We start from the raw sequence: 18,925 nt of genomic DNA, 5'->3' as shown, positions 1-18,925 counted from the left end.
GGCCTCCTCAGTCTCGCAGTATTTGGACGCCCTTTCTGGCGGGAAGTTGCTTCCGCTGGGCTTTGCTGTTGAGACCCTGCGGCGAAGAAAGGCTGAGTGAAAGGTTTCGCTCGTTAGGGCTGGTTTGAAGCTGAGGAAAATCGGGTAGTGAGGGATAAGAAACTGAGGAGATAGTGAAGGGCGGTTTGTCCAGATTGTTGAAAGCTCAGAATTAGAGTTTAATCGGAATAGAAATCCTGTTAATAGCACCTGATTAGCTCAGTTGATGAGGCTGAACGGGTTGTGGTGAGGTATTTTTTGGTCACGTGAGGGCAAGTGGTGGTAATTTAGGCCAGTGGCGGTAATTTAGGCCAGTGGCAAGAAAAAAAAAATCCCCCAAGCGGCTTAGAACAGTGCCTGAAATCCGAACACTCTTCGGCTTTCCAGTTCTTTCCGTTTCTGGAGACTGCCTATTGAAACATATTCCTGGCTGGAATGTTTGTATATAAAAGTCCATAAGTAATTATTAAGCACCGCGCTTAGCTTTCTCTAAGGAGTATGGAATAGTATTGAAAGGCTTGTTTCCTCCAGGAACTTGAATTTCATTTAGTAAGTCTTCAAGGGCTTATAGAAGAGTAACTGAAATAATCCCAATTTACTAGTTGGGTTGTGTAAAAAACATAGGCTAATTGGTAGTCAGAACACAGTCACTGTAGAAAGGATTTTATAACTGCTGTGGTGGGGAGAGAAGGGACAGCCTGAGCAAAGTCTTGAAGTCCAGAAATAGCATGGTATATATCAGACACTATGAAAAGTTTGATTTTATCAGTAATTTTTGAGTCGAGGAGTGTGCAAGTTCCTGAAGGGCTTTTAAGGTGCTGTTAATAGGATTAGTTCTCAAATTATTTCACCTGTATCCTAAAATTGGGCCTCAGCTGGGAGAAGAAGTAAAATTGGGCAAGTCTCGATCAAGGAACAGTGGATAACTCAAGTAACCAACCAAGGGAGCAGTTTTGAGCTATAAAGAAAAGGACTGTAAAAGAGTAGACAGAAATTTGTTATAAATTCATCAGGTCCAAAACTATGCTATCCAGAAGGAGTAAATCTGATGAGAAGGCAGTTGTTTCTACTCGCGGCAACCCAGAAAATAGGAAAAAAAAAAAAAAAAGGTTTAATATAGCAGTGACTATAAGAAATATAGTGCCCTGAAATCTTATTTATGGTGCTTTGTGATACAAAAGTTATTTAAAACTTTTCCCCAGTCTTTGGGCTTTGTAAGGTCATCACTAAATCTTAGTTAACTGGTGGGCGAAATTTAAACCAACTTAGTTAACTGGTGGGTGAAGTTTAAACCAGCTTATCAGCTCGTGAAAAAAAAATCAAAATGCTTCTCTTCCTAGGAAGAAAATACGGTGGCCATTGGGCATAATTTTCTGGTGGTGGGATTACAAGGAACTAGGGGCTGAGGTAAAGGCTGCATATATATTGATTTCATTTCCTTTCTATATCATATGGCATTTAAGTGCTCCTGAATCTTTTCCAGGCTCACGTTGCTAGGCAAGGTGGTTTTTCCTTAGGAGAGGCGCAGGTGTTTTTCAAAGTGAGATCCTGGCATCAGCAGCATCAAAATCACCGGGATCCAAGGTAAAAATGTCGATTCGGTCCCTTCGCTTCCCTGAGGAATTTGAGTTTGCGGTGAGGCTGGCAACCTTGCCTCTTTAAGAGACTAATGTAACGCCCCGTGCCCCCTCCCCCTCCCACCGGCTGGGATCGGAGCCCTCCTCCGCCGCCCTGCCCTCCCCCCGCCCCGGACCCCTCCCCGCCCCTCCCACCTCCACCCATCCCCGCCTCCCGCCGCAATCTTGGCGGGAAGACGCCAGCTGCTAAGCGGAGGGAGGATGTCTGGGTCGCGCGCGGAGGCCGAGGAGAAGGTGGGCTCCAGACAGCGACTCCAGGTGAATGGGAGAAAAGGCTTGTCCCTTTCGGGTGTGTTCCTGCCTCAGTCTTCGTGAGGGGTGTGCCGGGCATAGGCCGAGGAGGGTGGGAGGACTTGCCACCCGGCACCTCCTGACTCCAAAACTTTCCTGCTCGTTGGGGCATCTCTCAGTTTAACGGGTTTTTTGGGGTGTTGCTTTAAAAGATAAGCGGGGATGCCTGTCCTGGTTTTCCTCTGGAAAGTAGACCTTCAGCATTGAGGAAGATGCTTATCAATAACCCCAAAAATAGTGTCAGGCTGGGATCCGGAAGCCTGCATTTGCTTTTGCAGTCGTTATGGTCAGTTTCCCACTCTTGAAACAGTTCCAGTTACTCAGTCTCCTCAGTTACAAATTGTCGTCATTTTTATTATTGGTCTGGCAGACTCATATGGGTAAGAAATGTGTCCACTATAATAAATAATTCTATTCAGGTTAATAAATTAGGTATCTAGATTTTGGAGGGAAAAAGGTTTCCTTACAGGCTATCAGTTTGGCTTTATGTTGTCATTATGAAATAGGAATTAGATTTATTTACGCAGATCTGTAAGAAAAGGCTTAAAACCTGGAATTTTAATACTCTCTGTTTTCCTTTATTGACCTGAATAGGTGAATGAACATAAGGAAAACCAAAACATTGCTTGTGTGTCTCTGAGACCGGTACAGACTACAGTTTTAGGAAAAACAGCTAAGGTGTATCTTGTTCCCTTTTCGCTCAGTAACTACAAGCCAGATCAACTTAAGCGCCCCAAATCCCTATTAGATAAGAATTCTAACAATGAAGTGGCATGTAAGAAATGTAAGAAGGCTGAAATAAAGATAACTTGCAGAAGGATTTTAACCCCAAAGATGGAAGCCACATCTTCCAAGGCAGAATCCACTCTGCAAAAATCATCCTTAGATGTTCATGCTGAAAGTAACAAGTGGCAATACAAGAGCACTTCAGATACAGTGATTCTCAGTGCTGATACAGAAAGCAGCCAGGATGGAGACAGTGATGAAGGTACCACACCAGGCATGGTAAGAATTTAATTACTAGCTTATTCAAATTTTTCATATTTAAAAATATGTTTTTAAGTTCTGATAAGCTAAGGTTATCAAGGGTCTCTTTAGCTCAAACAAATTATTTTATCATCTAATTTATGTTTAACTGAAATTTTATTCTTTAAATGTATAACAGATAACTTCCTTGGGTTAATTTTACTCTTGGTTTCGATTTGTGAAGGAGGGGATTGACTTAATCTTCACTCTGCTTCCCTTTTTCTTCCTCTCAGCTTATTGCATTTATTTTTGAGCTTACTTCTACTTTATGGTGTCATGCTCACCTTTACATATTTATGCACAGTATACCAGAAGAAGTTGAGTTGTGGGACATATAGCATTTGAATGACTCGATGTCAGGGTAGGAAAATCACCATTAATTGATTGCATTCATGTGCTGAATATTTCCTTTAATTATGTAAAGAGACAAATGATGGAGTAGAGAAGATACGTGAGAAACACTAATTCTATTTAAAATAATAGTTCCATCAGTTTAAGGAATTAAGCATCTAATTCTTTTGGCTTCTATTGCCTACCGGGAGTGTTGTACTTCATTTGAAGTGACAAATTTTATGCAAGACAAGATAAAACCCTACCACATGATGAAAAGTTGATGGAACTAGAACAGAAAATGATGGTAGGGAAAGGGAGATGGGATAATTGAGGCGGTGTTGTAATGAACTAGGACCTGTGGTGGGACAGGGTGGGCTAAGTCATAAATGCGTTGGACTGGGGGTTGGAAGCCTGGGTTTTAGGTACGGCGGCTTCTAAGAAACCTTGTACCTTTAAGCAGATCACTTCTATGGTGAGGGAATTGGATAAGATTGGTGGTTCTCAAACTTTAGCCTATATCAGAATTACCTGGGAGGCTTGTTAAAATTCCTTTCCAGGGCTCCACCACCAGTTTCTGATTCAGAAGTTTTGAAGTGGGTATAGAATTTGCATGTCTAAAATGGCTTCCTAGAGACAACGGTCCAGGACTGCACTTTGAGAACCAGTGGATTTGATTATCTCTTTGGCCTCTTAGACTGTAAGATTCTGAGTATATGAGGCTAATATAAAACAGATTTTATTTTGATGTAAGGTAAACAGGGTCAGAAATTAGAACATGAGGTAGGACTGGAGATAGTCAGAGTCATAAATGCTCAGCATATATTTTCTTAGGACAAGCTGAAAGAGCTCACATCTTTTATAGAACATTTCATTCTTTTGTTCTCTTCCCTTCCGTTAATTATCTTTTTGGGGTAAAATGGTTAAGGCTTTGTGGTACCATGCTTTAGGAAAAGTATTTAGTTTATAAGCTTATTTGTTCTCAGATGAAGGATGGCTTCTGTCACATCAGAGACAAGTGCCTGTAAGTCTAGAATTTTATTCTCCTTTTCTGGGAAGTTTGCTAAATTTCATCTCTCAGTCCTTCTATTAAATATTTTAATGTCATGAAGCATTTCTTAACAGTTATTTTAAAAAAAATTTGAGAAAATTTTACGCTTACAGAAGAGCTGCAAAAATAGTAAAGAGAATTCTCCTATATCTTTCACCCGTCTTCATTTTCTGTTAATATCATACATAGCATAGAATGTTTATCGAACTAAGAAATTAACCTTGGTACAGTGCTGTTAACTAACATACAGAATTTATTAGGATTTCACCAGTTTTCCAACTAATATCCTTTTTTCCTCTTCCAGTATCCAGTCCAGGATCATACAGTGGATTTAGTTGTCATGTCTCTGTAGATCTGGAAACAGTTTCTCAATCTTTCATGACCTTGACACTTTAGAATAGTGCTGGGCAGTTATTTTGTATAATTTCCCTCAATTTGGGTTTATCTGCTGTTTTCTCATGATTAGAGTAAGATTTTGCATTTTGGGGAAGCATACCACAGAAATGAAAGTGCCCTCCTCAGTGCATCATATCAGGGTGTACATGATGTTGGTATTTTACTGGTGATGTTGACCTTGATCATTTAGCTAAGGTGGTGTCTGCCAGGATTCTCTAATGTAAACTTACTATTTTTCCCTTTGTAATTACTAAATACTTTGAGGAAGATACTTTGAGACTATGTGAATATCTGGTTTCTGTCATCAAGCATATATTTATTTTTTTATTAAGATAGAATTCACATAACATAAAATTTACTAAATTGTGTAATTCAGTGTTCTTTAGTATACATACATAAGGCTGTGCAGCCATCACCACTATCCAATTTCAGAAATTTTCATCACTCCAAAAAGAAACTACATACCTGTTAGCAGTGACTACAAACCCTATTCCTCCCTCCCTCAGCCCTGGAAACCACTAATCTGCTTTCTGTCTATAGATTTGCCTATTCTGGACATTTCATATAAATGGAATTATACAGTGTATGGCTTTTTTGGTCTGGCTTCACTTAGCCTGTTTTCATCATTCATTCATGTAGCATGTATTGGTACTTCATTCCTTTTTATGGCTGAATAATATTCCATTGTATGGATATACCACATTTTGTTTATGCATTCATCAGTTGATGGACATTTGGGTTGCTTTCACTTTTTTGCTCTTAAGAATAATGCTGCCATGAGCATTTACTTGTGAGATTTTGTGTGATGTTTTCCATTCTCTTGGTATATACCTTGGAGTGAAATTGCTGGGTCAAATGGTAACTGTGTTTAACTTTTTGAGGAATTGTCAAATTGTTTGCCAAAGTGACTGCACCATTTTTACATAACCACTATGAAAAATCCAATTTCTCTATACCCTCAACAATACTTGTTATTGTCTTTTTTAAAAATTAAAATTTTTTAATTGAGGTAAAATACACAATATATAATTTACCATCTTTACGATTTTTAAGTGTACAGTTCAGTAGTGTTATCTACATTTACATAGATGTAAAACGAATGTCCAGAACTCTTTTCATCTTGCAGAACTGAACCTCTATACCCATTAAATAACTCCCCATTCCCCTACCTCCTTTCAGCCCGTGAAAACTACCGTTCTACTTTCTGTCTCTGTGGATTTGATTGTTATAAGTATCTCATATAAGTGGAATCATATAGTATTTGTCTTTTTGTGACTTATTTCACTTAACATAATGTCCTTAATTGTTTTGATTATAGTCATACTAGTGGATGCGAAGTGGTATCTTGTTGTGGTTTTTAAAATTAATTAATTAATTAATTAATTTATTTTTGGCTGTGTTGGGTCTTCGTTGCTGCACGCGGGCTTTCTCTAGTTGCGGCGAGCGGGGGCTACTCTTCCTTGTGGTGCGTGGGCTTCTCACTGCAGTGGCTTCTCTTGTTGCGGATCGCGGGCTCTAGGCGCGCGGGCTTCAGTAGTCGTGGCACGTGGGCTCTAGGCACGTGGGCTCAGTAGTTGTGGCTCGTGGGCCCTAGAGCGGAGGTTCAGTAGTTGTGGTGCATGGGCTTAGTTGCTCTGTGCCATGTGGGATCTTATTGGACCAGGGCTCGAACCCATGTCCCCTGCATTGGCAGGCGGATGTTAACCACTGCGCCACCAGGGAAGTCTCCCCTCATTGTGGTTTTGGTTTGCGTTTTCCTAAAGACTAATGATGTTGAGCGTCTTTACATGTGCATATTTGCACTTTGTACTTTGGAGAACTGTCCTTTCAAGTCCTTTGCCCATTTAGAAAATCGTCTTTTTTTTTTTTTAACATCTTTATTGGAGTATAATTGCTTTATAATGGTGTGTTAGTTTCTGCTTTATAACAAAGTGAATCAGCTATACATAAACATATATCCCCATATCTCCTCCCTCTTGCATTTCCCTCCCACTCTCCCTATCCCACCCCTCTAGGTGGTCACAAAGCACCGAACTGCTCTCCCTGTGCTAAGCGGCTGCTTCCCACTAGCTATTTTACATTTGGTAGTATATATAAGTCCATATCACTCTCTCACTGCATCTCAGCTTACCCTTCCCCGTCCCCATGTCCTCAAGTCCATTCTCTACGTCTGCATTCTTTATTCCTGTCCTGCCCCTAGGTTCTTCATAACCATTTTTTTTTTTTTTTTTAGTTTCCATATATATGTGTTAGCATACGGTATTTTTCTCTTTCTGATTTACTTCACTCTGTATGACAGACTCTGGGTCCATCCACCTCACTACAAATAACTCAATTTCGTTTCTTTTTATGGCTGAGTAATATTCCATTGTATATATGTGCCACATCTTCTTTATCCATTCATCTATCGATGGACACTTCGGTTGCTTCCATGTCCTGGGTATTGTGAGTAGTGCTGCAGTGAACATTGTGGTACATGACTCTTTTTGAATTATGGTTTTCTCAGGGTATATGCCCAGTAGTGGGATTGCTGGGTCATATGGTGGTTCTATTTTTAGTTTTTTAAGGAACCTCCATACTGGTCTCCATAGTGGCTGTATCAATTTACATTCCCACCAACAGTGCAAGAGGGTTCCCTTTTCTCCACACCCTCTCCAGCATTTATTGTTTGTAGATTTTTTGATGATGGCCATTCTGACTGGTGTGAGGTGATACCTCATTGTAGTTTTGATTTGCATTTCTCTAATGATTAGTGATGTTGAGCATTCTTTCATGTGTTTGTTGGCAATCTGTATATCTTCTTTGGAGAAATGTCTATTTAGGTCTTCTGCCCATTTTTGTATTGGGTTGTTTGTTTTTTTGATATTGAGCTGCATGAGCTGCTTCTATATTTTGGAGATTAATCCTTTGTCAGTTGCTTCATTTGCAAATACTTTCTCCCATTCTGAGGGTTGTCTTTTCGTCTTGTTTATGTTTTCCTTTGCTGTGCAAAAGCTTTTAAGTTTCATTAGGTCCCATTTGTTTATTTTTGTTTTTATTTCCATTTCTCTAGGAGGTGGGTCAAAAAGGATCTCACTGTAATTTATGTCATAGAGCCCACTTTGTCTGATATTCTTTGCTCGGTGTTGCAAGTTTTTGAGGGGTGGGTAATGGGTGAGAATAGAATAGTTTGAATTACACATACCTCAAAAAAATGTCTGATGATTTTTCTTAATTTTCTTAATTTTTCCTGTGGTAAGTAGAATCATTTAAATTTGTTTCTTTGATCTCCAAATGCAGCATTTTGAAATAGATTCTTAGGAAGTTCTTGATGATGATGCTGGTGATGTTTTTCTATGAGAAGCAATTTTAAAGGCAATGACAAAATAGCCATACACCTTTGCTGCCACTGTTATTTTATGTGTGTGAGAGAAAAATCTTTATTTTGGTCAAATTGATGCATGTACATACGTGTTTACATCATATAATTCCGTGTGTGTGTATATGTATCTTACATAGAGGTAATTCCATATGTACACACATGTATACACAGGAACAAATCAAAACAGCCAACAATTTTCTGTCACATACCTCTCTATTTGTGGTTGCTGCTCAACAGACAAATTGCACTTTAAGCCATTTTAGCTTTCCTCCCCCACATTATCTATTGACTTACTATGGAAAATGAAGTTTACACATGTGTGCTGTCCCCTTCTCCCCCCACCTCATGTTTTCCCTTCCCAGATCCTTACATATAGTCCAAGCTTTACCTGAGTTGCAAAATTTCTCTCAATGTAAATCAGAGAATTCTAATGGCTTCATGTGTATATATATATTTTATTCATGAAATATTTTCTGGGGCCCTCCATCTTCCTACTTCTTTCTGGACTGTTTTACTCTTTCTTGGCCTTCTTTTTACTGTTTTCCTTTAAATTTCTTTTATCTTTTATCTTTTATCTTTCCTATGTTGGAACTTCTGTAGCCTGGATCCTGTCTTTCTCTTTCTTGGTTTATTCTCTCATTTTGATGAAGTGCAGCTTATAGTAACTTCCTGAAAACAGGTGTATGAGAGATAGTTTGCATGTCTGAAAAAGTCTTTATGCTTTTTATTTGATTGCTGGCTTAACTGGATTTAGAATTGTAAGTTGAAAATAATTTAATTTTTCCTTATCATTTTTAACACATTCTTTCATTGTTTTCTAGCTTCCTCGATATTGAGAAGTTAGTATCATTCTGATTCTTGGTTCTTTGTGGTCTATTTTTCCCTCTGCAAGCTTTTGGGATCTTCTCTTAACTCACCCATCTCAGGAACTGAGAAATTTTGTGATGATGTGCCTAGGCTTGAGTCTTTTTTCATTCATTGTGTTGCATACACGCCAGGCCCTTTTAATCTTGTAACTCATTTATTCGGTTTTGAGAAACTTTCTTGTATTATTTCTCTAATGATTTTCTCTCCTCAATTTTCTCTGCTCCTTTTTTCCCCCTACAACTATTAGTTGGATATTGGACCTCCAAGATTTTCTAGTTCAAAGTTGTCTTTTTTGCCCATGTGTTTCTCTTTCTTTGTTCTCTTTTCTGAATTTCTTTAACCATTTCAATGAATTTAAAAATTTCTGTTATTGAGTTTTTTCTTGTTTTGTTTAATAAAAAGATAACTTTGAGAAATAGTACAATTAACAGCCAGTAGGAAGTAATGTGCTATTAGGTTACACTACCTGACTTCTGACATCAGATCACTTGTTATTTAATTGGGAAGCCATACATATATTCTGTGATTATCCTAAACTCAGACTCTTTATCTCAGTATTCAATGCAGCAAAGATTATGTGCTGTTTGGTAAGATAACATAAAATAATTAGAGTAGGTGCAATTCGAAGGAAAATATACATGCAGAGAATGCAACAACTAGTTTTGCGAGGCACTTTTGCTATGGATTATGTAAAGTAACAGAATCTTTTTGGTGTAATTTCATAGGATGATTTTTCAGGATTGTCACCATACGAAAAAAAGAGACTGAAGAACATATCAGAAAATGCAAACTTTTTTGCTTCTCTTCAGTTGTCTGAGGTTTGTGTGGAGTTTCTAATTAAAACTGAGATACTGTTCCTCTTTCCAGTAGGTTGATAAAATACTCATAGTATCAGGTTTCATAGTGTCAAATGAGGGAGGGTAAAACTAGGAGCAAGATTTTCACTTAATAGAAAGAGGTTACCATATTTTATTGATTCCAAGACATTTTTTTGAAATTGGCATATTAAAACTATAACTGGCAGCTTCCCCTCACCCCTTTTTTGGTGGTACATAAAATAATGGTGTCTTACGAATAGTTGTCTTGGATTCAAAGAAACAGGGTATGTTCCAAGAGGTTGCTTTAACTAAAGGTTAAAGGTGAAGTGGGAGGGATGGGTTAAGGGATGTGTGGTAGAGGAGAGAGAGGACGGCTTTTTTTTTTTTAAACTTTAAGAATAGATGCGAGGAACTTTCCTGGAGGTCCCATGGTTAAGATTCCGAGCTTCCATTGCAGGGGGTGCAGGTTCAATCCCTGGTCAGGGAACTAAGATCCCTCATGCAGTGTGGCAAGGCCAAAAAAAAAAAAAGAATAGATGGGAATATGCTTTGTATAGGAAACTTTAAGGATAAGTGGCCAGAAGTATGGTAATGTTTTATAATCATTATTACTAAAGGTATAATTTACACTGAAGGTCTTCACACTGGGGTAAAATTTCTATGTGTGAGAGAATAGCTGTTTAGGAGGGTGTGTGATGTTTTCCCCCAAAATACATTAAATCCTTGGCTTTATTAAATAACTGTTTGGTTTCTCTGAATATCAGATTCCTAAATATTCAGTGTGTATTTGCATCTTGAGGGGAGGGAGGGCGAGTTGATATAAGGGACTAAATTGTTGAGTCACTAACAGTTGAAAATTCATAAGAAATTTAGACAAAAGTATCTCTGATTTTGATTTTAGTTAACAGAAATTCTGATTTGATTTGTGGAAGTATAACCTGTAACTTTTCTGGAAAACACCAAAGTAGGATTGTCTGTAGTAGAATTTAAACTTTTAAATTTGTAATAGTATATTTGATAAATGTTTAATGTTTAATCATGTAAACTTGTTAGCAACCTGGTCCAAGGTATCAGAATGTCAGTACATTAGATAGTATTATATACTTGTCTTTATTATTGATAGTGTATTTGTCTCATGTCTACTAGAAGAACAGGTATCATATCTCAAGGTTCTTTAGTTCCTATATAGATCTTGGTTTAGTGTGGATACAGTAGCAGATACTTAATATTTTAGAAGGTAAGCTATGTAGTTATAAGATAGTGTTTTTTTACATGTGTATGTTTTGTGCATTTTGCAGTCAGCTGCAAGGCTCCGTGAAATGATAAAGAAGAGACAGCCTCCTGAATCCAAAAGGTAAAAGATTTGGTTTACATTTCCTGTACCATGATATATTGCTGAGTTGTTTTATAATTTGAAAAACTGGTTCAACATAGTAAAATAAATAGCAGATCAGAAACTCTGTAATTTAATGTAATTTAATCTTAATCCTTTATAGGAACTCTGAGGGAATGCTACCTTTTAATAACTCTAAAGTTCTCATCTTCATCAAAGGACTATACAGGAAATAGAATCTTGAGAGCTGAATTTTGTTTATATTTATTATTGCTGCTAATGGAGAGAAATCTTTATTACCACTAAATTGTTCTTATTTTTGCCTGAGAAACTGTTCTTAAGGATTCTTCTACTTTATTTTTCTGGCTATCTTTTTGCTTCTCAATTTGTTTTTTCTTTCCCATTCCTAGAATAAAGGAAGGAAATGAGCATTTGTTGCACATCTATGAAATACAGTGCAGTGACCTAAAATTTTTATACTGCATTATCTCATTTATTTCTGGCAAAAATTTTGTGGGATAGAAAACAGGCTCAAAGAGGTAAAGTACTGATAATTTGCTCAAGGTCAAAGTAGTTCTTAAGTGGAAGCTTCAGGATTTGAACTCCAGGATTCTTTAGGTTTCTCTCCTCTTCATTTTAGCAGGGCTTATGTATAAGTGAAGAAACTGAAAATCTTGGCATCAGTAGACCATTTTTTTAGTGCTAGATGCTAATGAAATGTAGCATCATTTAATTGGTTTGATCCTCATACAGGTCAGCTGACTTGAGAAAAGCTAAACCTTTAATTATGACCAGGTATCTGCGAGTGTGAAAAATTGTTACAGGAGGAACATCATTAACACTGGAAGATAATAGCACCAGTTCTGTTGTCAATTGGTCATTAGCTTATATTTGCATTTTTTATTTATTTATTTATTTATTTATTTATTTATTTATTTTTGGCTGCTTTGGGTCTTAGTTTCTGTGCGAGGGCTTTCTCTAGTTGCGGCGAGCGGGGGCCACTCTTCATCGCGGTGCGCGGGCCTCTCACTATCGTGGCCTCTCTTGCTGCGGAGCACAGGCTCCAGACGTGCAGGCTCAGTAGTTGTGGCTCACGGGCCCAGTTGCTCCGCGGCATGTGGGATCTTCCCAGACCAGGGCTCGAACCCGTGTCCCCTGCATTGGCAGGTGGATTCTCAACCACTGCACCACCAGGGAAGCCCTATTTGCATATTTTTTATTAGCAAAGATTAATGTTTTTTTTCTCACCTAAGTCACAGAATTCCAGCACTTAGTAGTTGTATAAGTATTAGTATCCAGTAGATAGAGCAGAAGTTATATAATATAGAGGAAAGAGCATAGCTTTTGAAATTTGGCAAACATGATTTCAAGTTTCAATTCAGCAACTTATAGCTGTGGTATTAACTTTGGACGATTTACATAATTTTCTTTCCTTATCTGTAAAGTTGGCATTATGCCAATCTAGAGGGGTTTAAGTTTTTAAAAATTACTAAATATATTATACATACAAAGAAGCACATATGAAGTATTTTTTTATTAATCAATTTATTTTTTAAAATATTTATTTATTTATTTTGGGCTGCGTTGGGGCTGTGTTGGGTCTGCGTTGCTGTGCGTGTGGGCTTTCTCTAGTTGCAGCGAGCAGGGGCTACTCTTTGTTGTGGTGCATGGGCTTCTCATTGCAGTGGGTTCTCTTGTTGTGGAGCACTGGCTCTAGGCACACGGGCTTCAGTAGTTGTGGCACGCGGGCTCTAGAGTGCAGGCTCAGTAGTTGTGGCACACGGGCTTAGTTGCTCCGCGGCATGTGGGATCTTCCCGGACCAGGGATCGAACCCGTGTCCCTTGTATTGGCAGGCGGATTCTTAATCACTGTGCCACCAGGGAAGTCCCCACATATGAAGTATTTGTATAGTTGAAAAAATAATAGTAATTCAAGCACCCATCCATGTACTTGCCATCCAGGTCAGTAGAAATTTATAGTACCTCTTAAGGCCCTCCCTCCAGATAACAGTCATTATGTGAATTCTTATTTATTTATTTATTTGGCTGCGTGGGGTCTTAGTTGCGGTGCGTGGGCTTCTCTGTAGTTGCGGTGCGTGGGCTTCTCTGTAGTTGCGGTGCGTGGACTCTAGAGCGTGTGGGCTTAGTTGCCCCGCAGCATGTGGGATCTTAGTTCCCCGACCAAGGATCGAACCCGCATCCCCTGCATTGGAAGGCTGATTCTTAACCACTGGACTGTCAAGGAAGTCCATTATGCTGAATTCTGTGATAATCACTCCTTGCATTTATTTATAGTTTTACCACCTGTGAATGTATATTTAAACAGTATTTTGCTTATTTTGTCCTGTTTTTTATATTGACATATAATGTGCCATTTTTATATTCTGGGATTTTATTTTGCTCATTTTTATATCTTTATGTTTTAAAATTCATTCATGTTGATGTGTACAGCTTTACTTCGTCATGTTTTTTCTTCTGTATGAATGTGCTATGTTGATGGACAGTTGAATTGTTTCTTTTGTCAATATCACACTTTTGCTTATTATGGCTTTAAAGTAAGTTTTGACATTGGGTAGTCAGTCCTCTAACTTTGTTCTTCTCCTTAAATATTGTGTTAGTTCTTCTGTGTCTTTTGCCTCCCTGTATAAACTGTAGAATCAGTTTGTCAATATCCGCAAAATACCTTGCTGGGATTTTGATTGGGATTGCTTTGAATCTATAGATTAAGTTGGGAAGAACTGACATCTTGACAATATGTCTTCTTATCAAAGAACATGGATAATCTCTCCATTTATTTAGTTCTTTGATTTCTATCATCAGAGTTTTGTAGTTTTCCTCATATAAATCTTATAAATATTTTCTTAGATTTATGCCTAAGTATTTCATTTTGTTTTGGTTTATAATTTAAATGGATTGTATTTTAAATTTCAAATTTCACTTGTTTCTTGCTGGTATATAGGAAATCAGTTGACTTTTGTATATTAACCCTGTATCCTACAACCTTGCTATAATCACTTATTACTTCCAAGAATATTTTTATCCATTCTTTAGAGTTTTCTAAATAGACTCTCATGTCATCTGTGAACAAATACAGTTTTACTTCTTTCTTCCCAATGTTTATACCATTTATTTCCTTTTCTTCTATTATTGCATTAGTTAGAACTTTCAGCACAGTGGGGTTTTTTTTTGTTGTTAGTTAGTTAATTAATTAATTAATTTTTGGCTGTGTTGGGTCTTCGTTGCTGCACATGGGCTTTTTCTAGTTTTGGCGAGAGGGGGTTACTCTTCCTTGCGGTATGCGGGCTTTTCATTGTGGTGGCTTCTCTTGTTGTGGAGCATGGGCTCTAGGCGCACGGGCTTCAGTAGTTGTGGCATGTGGGCTCAGTAGTTGTGGCTCACGGGCTCTAGTGTGCAGGCTCAGTAGTTGTGGCGCATGGGCTTAGTTGCTCCGCGGCATGTGGGATCTTCCTGGACCAGGGCTCGAACCCATGTCCCCTGCATTGGCAGGTGGATTCTCAACCACTGCGCCACCAAGGGAGTCCGACAGTGTTGAAAAGGAGTGGTGAGAGAGGACATTCTTGCCTTGTACCTGATCTCAGTGGGAAAGCTTGGCATTTCTCACCACTAAATATTATGTTAGCTATAGGGTTTTTTGTAGATTTTATTTCATTGAGGAAGTTCCCCTCTATTTTCAGTTTACTGAGAATTTTTATTCTGAATGGGTGTTGGGATTTGCCAAATGCTTTTCCTGCATTTATTGATAAGATCGTGCAATTTTTTTTTTCAGCCTGTTGATGGGTGGATTACATTAATTGATTATTGTGTGTTGAGCTAGTGTTGCATACCTGGGATATATTCCAGTTGGTTGTGGTTTATAATACATTTTATACATTGTTGGATTCAATTTACTAATATTCTGTTGAGGGTTTTTGCATCTCGGCTCATGAGAGATATTGATCTGTAGTTTTCTATTCTTGTAATGTCTGTCTGGTTTTGATATCACAGTAATGTTAGCCTCATAGAATGAGTTAGGTAGTATTCCCTCTGCTTCTGTCCTCTGAAAAAGATTGTAGAGAATTGGTTTAATTTTTCCCTTCAATGTGTGGTAGAATTCACTAGTGCACCCATATCAGCCTGGTGCTTTCCGTTTTGGAAGGTTATTAATTACTAGTTCAATTTCTTTAATAAATACAGGCCTATTCAGATTGTTTCTTGTCTGAGTTTTGGCAAATTGTATGTTTCAAGGAATTGGTCCATTTCATCTAGGTTTTCAAATATGTGGGCATTGAGTTGTTCATATTATTCCTTTATTACCTTTTTAATGTCCATAGGATCTGTAGTGAGTCCCCTTTTATTTCTTTTTTTTTTTAATTGGAGTATAATTGCTTTACAGTGTTATGTTAGTTTCTGCTGTACAACGAAGTGACTCAGCTATATGTACACATATATTCCCTCCCTCTTGGACTTCCCTCCCACCCCCCACCTCCCCATCCCACCCATCTAGGTCATCACAGAGCACCGAGCTTAGCTCCCTGTGCTATACAGCAGGTTCCCACTAGCTATCTGTTTTACACATTGTAGTGTATATATGTCAATCCTAATCTCCCAGTTCATCCCACCCTCCCCTCCCACCCCCCCCTCCCCCGCCACGTCCACATGTCCGTTCTCTACGTCTGCGTCTCTGTTCCTGCGCTGGAAATAGGTTCATCTGTAGCATTTTTCTATATTCCACATTTATGCGTTAATATACGATATTTGTTTTTCTCTGACTTACTTCACTCTGTATGACAGACTCTAGGTCCATCCACATCTCTACAAATGACCCAATTTCGTTCCTTTTTATGGTTGAGTAATATTCCATTGTATATATGTACCACATCTTCTTTATCCACTCATCTGTCATTGGACATTTAGGTTGTTTCCATGTCTTGGCTGTTGTAAATAGTGCTGCAGTGAACATTGGGGTACATGTGTCATTTTGAATTATGGTTTTCTCAGGGTATATGCCCAGTAGGGGGATTGCTGGGTCATATGGTAGTTCTGTTTTTAGTTTTTTAAGGAACCTCCATACTGTTCTCCATAGTGGCTGTATCAATTTACATTCTCACCAACAGTGCAAGAGGGTTCCCTTTTGTCTACACCCTCTCCAGCATTTATTGTTTGTAGATTTTTTGATGATGGCCGTTTTCACTGGAATGAGGTGATACCTCATTGTAGTTTTGATTTGCATTTCTCTAATGATTAGTGATGTTGAGCATCTTTTCATGTGCCTCTTGGCCATCTGTATGTTTTCTTTGGAGAAATGTCTATATAGGTCTTACGCCCATTTTTTGATTGGGTCGTTTGTTGTTTTGATATTGAGGTGCATGAGCTGTTTGTATGTTTTGGAGATTAATCCTTTGTCAGTTGCTTCGTTTGCAAATATTTTCTCCCATTCTGAGGGTTGTCTTTTGGTCTTGTTTATGGTTTCCTTTGCTGTGCAAAAGCTTTTACGTTTCATTAGGTCCCATTTGTTTATTTTTGATTTTATTTTCATTACTCTAGGAGGTGAGTCAAAAAAGATCTTGCTGGTTTATGTCAAAGAGTGTTCTTCCTATGTTTTCCTCTAAGAGTTTTATAGTATCTGGTCTTACATTTAGGTCTTTAATCCATTTTGAGTTTATTTTCGTGTATGGTGTTAGGAAGTGTTCTAATTTCATTCTTTTACATGTAGCTGTCCAGTTTTCCCAGCACCACTTATTGAAGAGGCTGTCTTTTCTCCATTGTATATTCTTGCCTCCTTTATCAAAAATAAGGTGATCATATGTGCATGGGTTTATCTCTGAGCTTTCTATCGTGTTCCATTGATCTATATTTCTGTTTTTGTGCCAGTACCATACTGTCTTGATTACTGTAGGTTTGTAGTATAGTGTGAAGTCTGGGAGTCTGATTCCTCCAGCTCCATTTTTCTTCCTCAAGTTTGCTTTGGCTATTCAGGGTCTTCTGTGTGTCCATACAAATTTTAAGATTTTTTGTTCTAGTTCTGTGAACATGCCATTGGTAATTTGATAGGGATTGCATTGAATCTGTAGATTGCTTTGGGTAGAATAGTCATTTTCACAATATTGATTCTTCTGATCCAAGAGCATGGTATATCTCACCATCTCTATGTATAGTATCGTGTCATCTGCAAACAGTGACAGTTTTACTTCTTCTTTTCTGATTTGGATTCCTTTTATTTCTTTTTCTTCTCTGATTGCTGTGGCTAAAACTTTCAGAACTATGTTGAATAATAGTGGTGAGAGTGGACAGTTTTGTCTGGTTCCTGATCTTAGTGGAAATGGTTTCAGTTTTTCACCATTGAGAACGATGTTGGCTGTGGGTTTGTCATATATGGCCTTTATTTTGTTGAGGTAAGTTCCCTCTATGCCTACATTCTGGAGGTTTTTTTATCATAAATGGGTGTTGAATTTTGTCGAAAGCTGTTTCTGCATCTATTGAGATGATCATATGGTTGTTCTCCTTGAATTTGTTAATATGGTTTATTACACTGATTGATTTGTGTATATTGAAGAATCCTTGCCTTCCGGGGATAAAACCCACTTGATCATGGTGTATGATTCTTTTAATGTGCTGTTGAATTCTATTTGCTTGTATTTTTTTTTTTTTTGGAGGAGTGCAAATCAGACATATCAAGTGAAAAAACCAATATGTGTAATTTTCAAGATCCATTTTTCATGTATAGTTAAGAAACTATATGACAAACTATTTGCTAGTATTTTGTTGAGGATTTTTGCATCTATGTTCATCAGTGATATTGGCCTGTAGTTTTCTTTTTTTGTGTCATCCTTGTCTGGTTTTGGTATCAGGGTGATGGTTGCCTCGTAGAATGAGTTTGGGAGTGTTCCTCCCTCTGCTGTATTTTGGAAGAGTTTGAGAAGGACAGATGTAAGCTCTTCTCTAAATGTTTGATAGAATTCGCCTGTGAAGCCATCTGGTCCTGGACCTTTAGTTTGTTTGTTTGTTTATTTATTTATTTATTTTTGGTTGTGTTTGGTCTTCGTTGCTGCGTGTGGGCTTTCTCTAGTTGTGGCGAGTGGGGGCTATCTTCGCTGCGGTGTGCGGGCTTCTCATTGCAGTGGCTTCTTTTGTTGTGGAGCACAGGCTCAAGGTGTGCAGGCACCAGTAGTTGTGGCACGTGGGCTCAGTAGTTGTGGCTCATGGGCTCTAGAGCACAGGCTCAGTAGTTGTGGTGCACGGGCTTAGGTGCTCCGCGGCATGTGGGATCTTCCCGGACCAGGGCTTGAACCTGTGTCCCCTGCATTGGTAGGTGGATTCTTAACCACTGCTCCACCAGTGAAGTCCCTCCTGGGCCTTTATTTGCTGAAAGATTTTTAATCACAGTTTCAATTTCAGTGTTTGTGATTCATCTGTTCATATTTTCTATTTCTTCCTGGTTCAGTCTCGGAAGGTTGTGCTTTTCTAAGAATTTGTCCATTTCTTCCAGGTTGTCCATTTTATTGGCATAGAGTTGCTGGTAGTAATCTCTCATGATCCTTTGTATTTCTGCAGTGTCAGTTGTTACTTCTCCTTTTTCATTTCTAATTCTGTTGATTTGAGTCTTCTCCCTTTTCTTCTTGATATGTCTGGCTAATGGTTTATCAATTTTGTTTATCTTCTCAAAGAGCTTTTAGTTTTATTGATCTTTGTTATTGTTTCCTTCATTTCTTTTTCATTTATTTCTGATCTGATCTTTATGATTTCTTTCCTTCTGCTAACTTTGGGGGGTTTTTTGTT

At 38.2% G+C, this 18,925-nt stretch overlaps 1 protein-coding gene across 5 annotated transcripts in view; it reads left to right on the top strand.

Annotated features, from left to right (window-relative positions):
* Positions 1 to 28: 28 nt before the first annotated feature.
* The window catches only part of WDR76 (WD repeat domain 76), a 53,073-nt gene continuing 34,176 nt past the window's right edge, over positions 29 to 18,925 (top strand). For 2 of the 5 annotated variants that reach the window (XM_061182211.1, XM_061182213.1), the window contains exons 1-6: positions 29 to 103; positions 1,380 to 1,446; positions 1,523 to 1,934; positions 2,562 to 2,972; positions 9,724 to 9,816; positions 11,115 to 11,170. In XM_061182211.1, the coding sequence (XP_061038194.1) occupies positions 1,878 to 1,934; positions 2,562 to 2,972; positions 9,724 to 9,816; positions 11,115 to 11,170 (617 nt within the window). In that variant the 5' untranslated portion in view covers positions 29 to 103; positions 1,380 to 1,446; positions 1,523 to 1,877. The remainder of the gene's footprint in view (positions 104 to 1,379; positions 1,447 to 1,522; positions 1,935 to 2,561; positions 2,973 to 9,723; positions 9,817 to 11,114; positions 11,171 to 18,925) is intronic. The other 3 variants (XM_061182214.1, XM_061182215.1, XM_061182212.1) reach the window with 3 other exon arrangements.

This window comes from Eubalaena glacialis, chromosome 2 (genome assembly GCF_028564815.1).
Source record: "Eubalaena glacialis isolate mEubGla1 chromosome 2, mEubGla1.1.hap2.+ XY, whole genome shotgun sequence".
NCBI classification, from domain to species: domain Eukaryota; kingdom Metazoa; phylum Chordata; class Mammalia; order Artiodactyla; family Balaenidae; genus Eubalaena; species Eubalaena glacialis.
The sequence above is the reverse complement of the archived record's forward strand: the minus strand, read 5'-3'. Positions and strand labels throughout refer to the sequence as shown.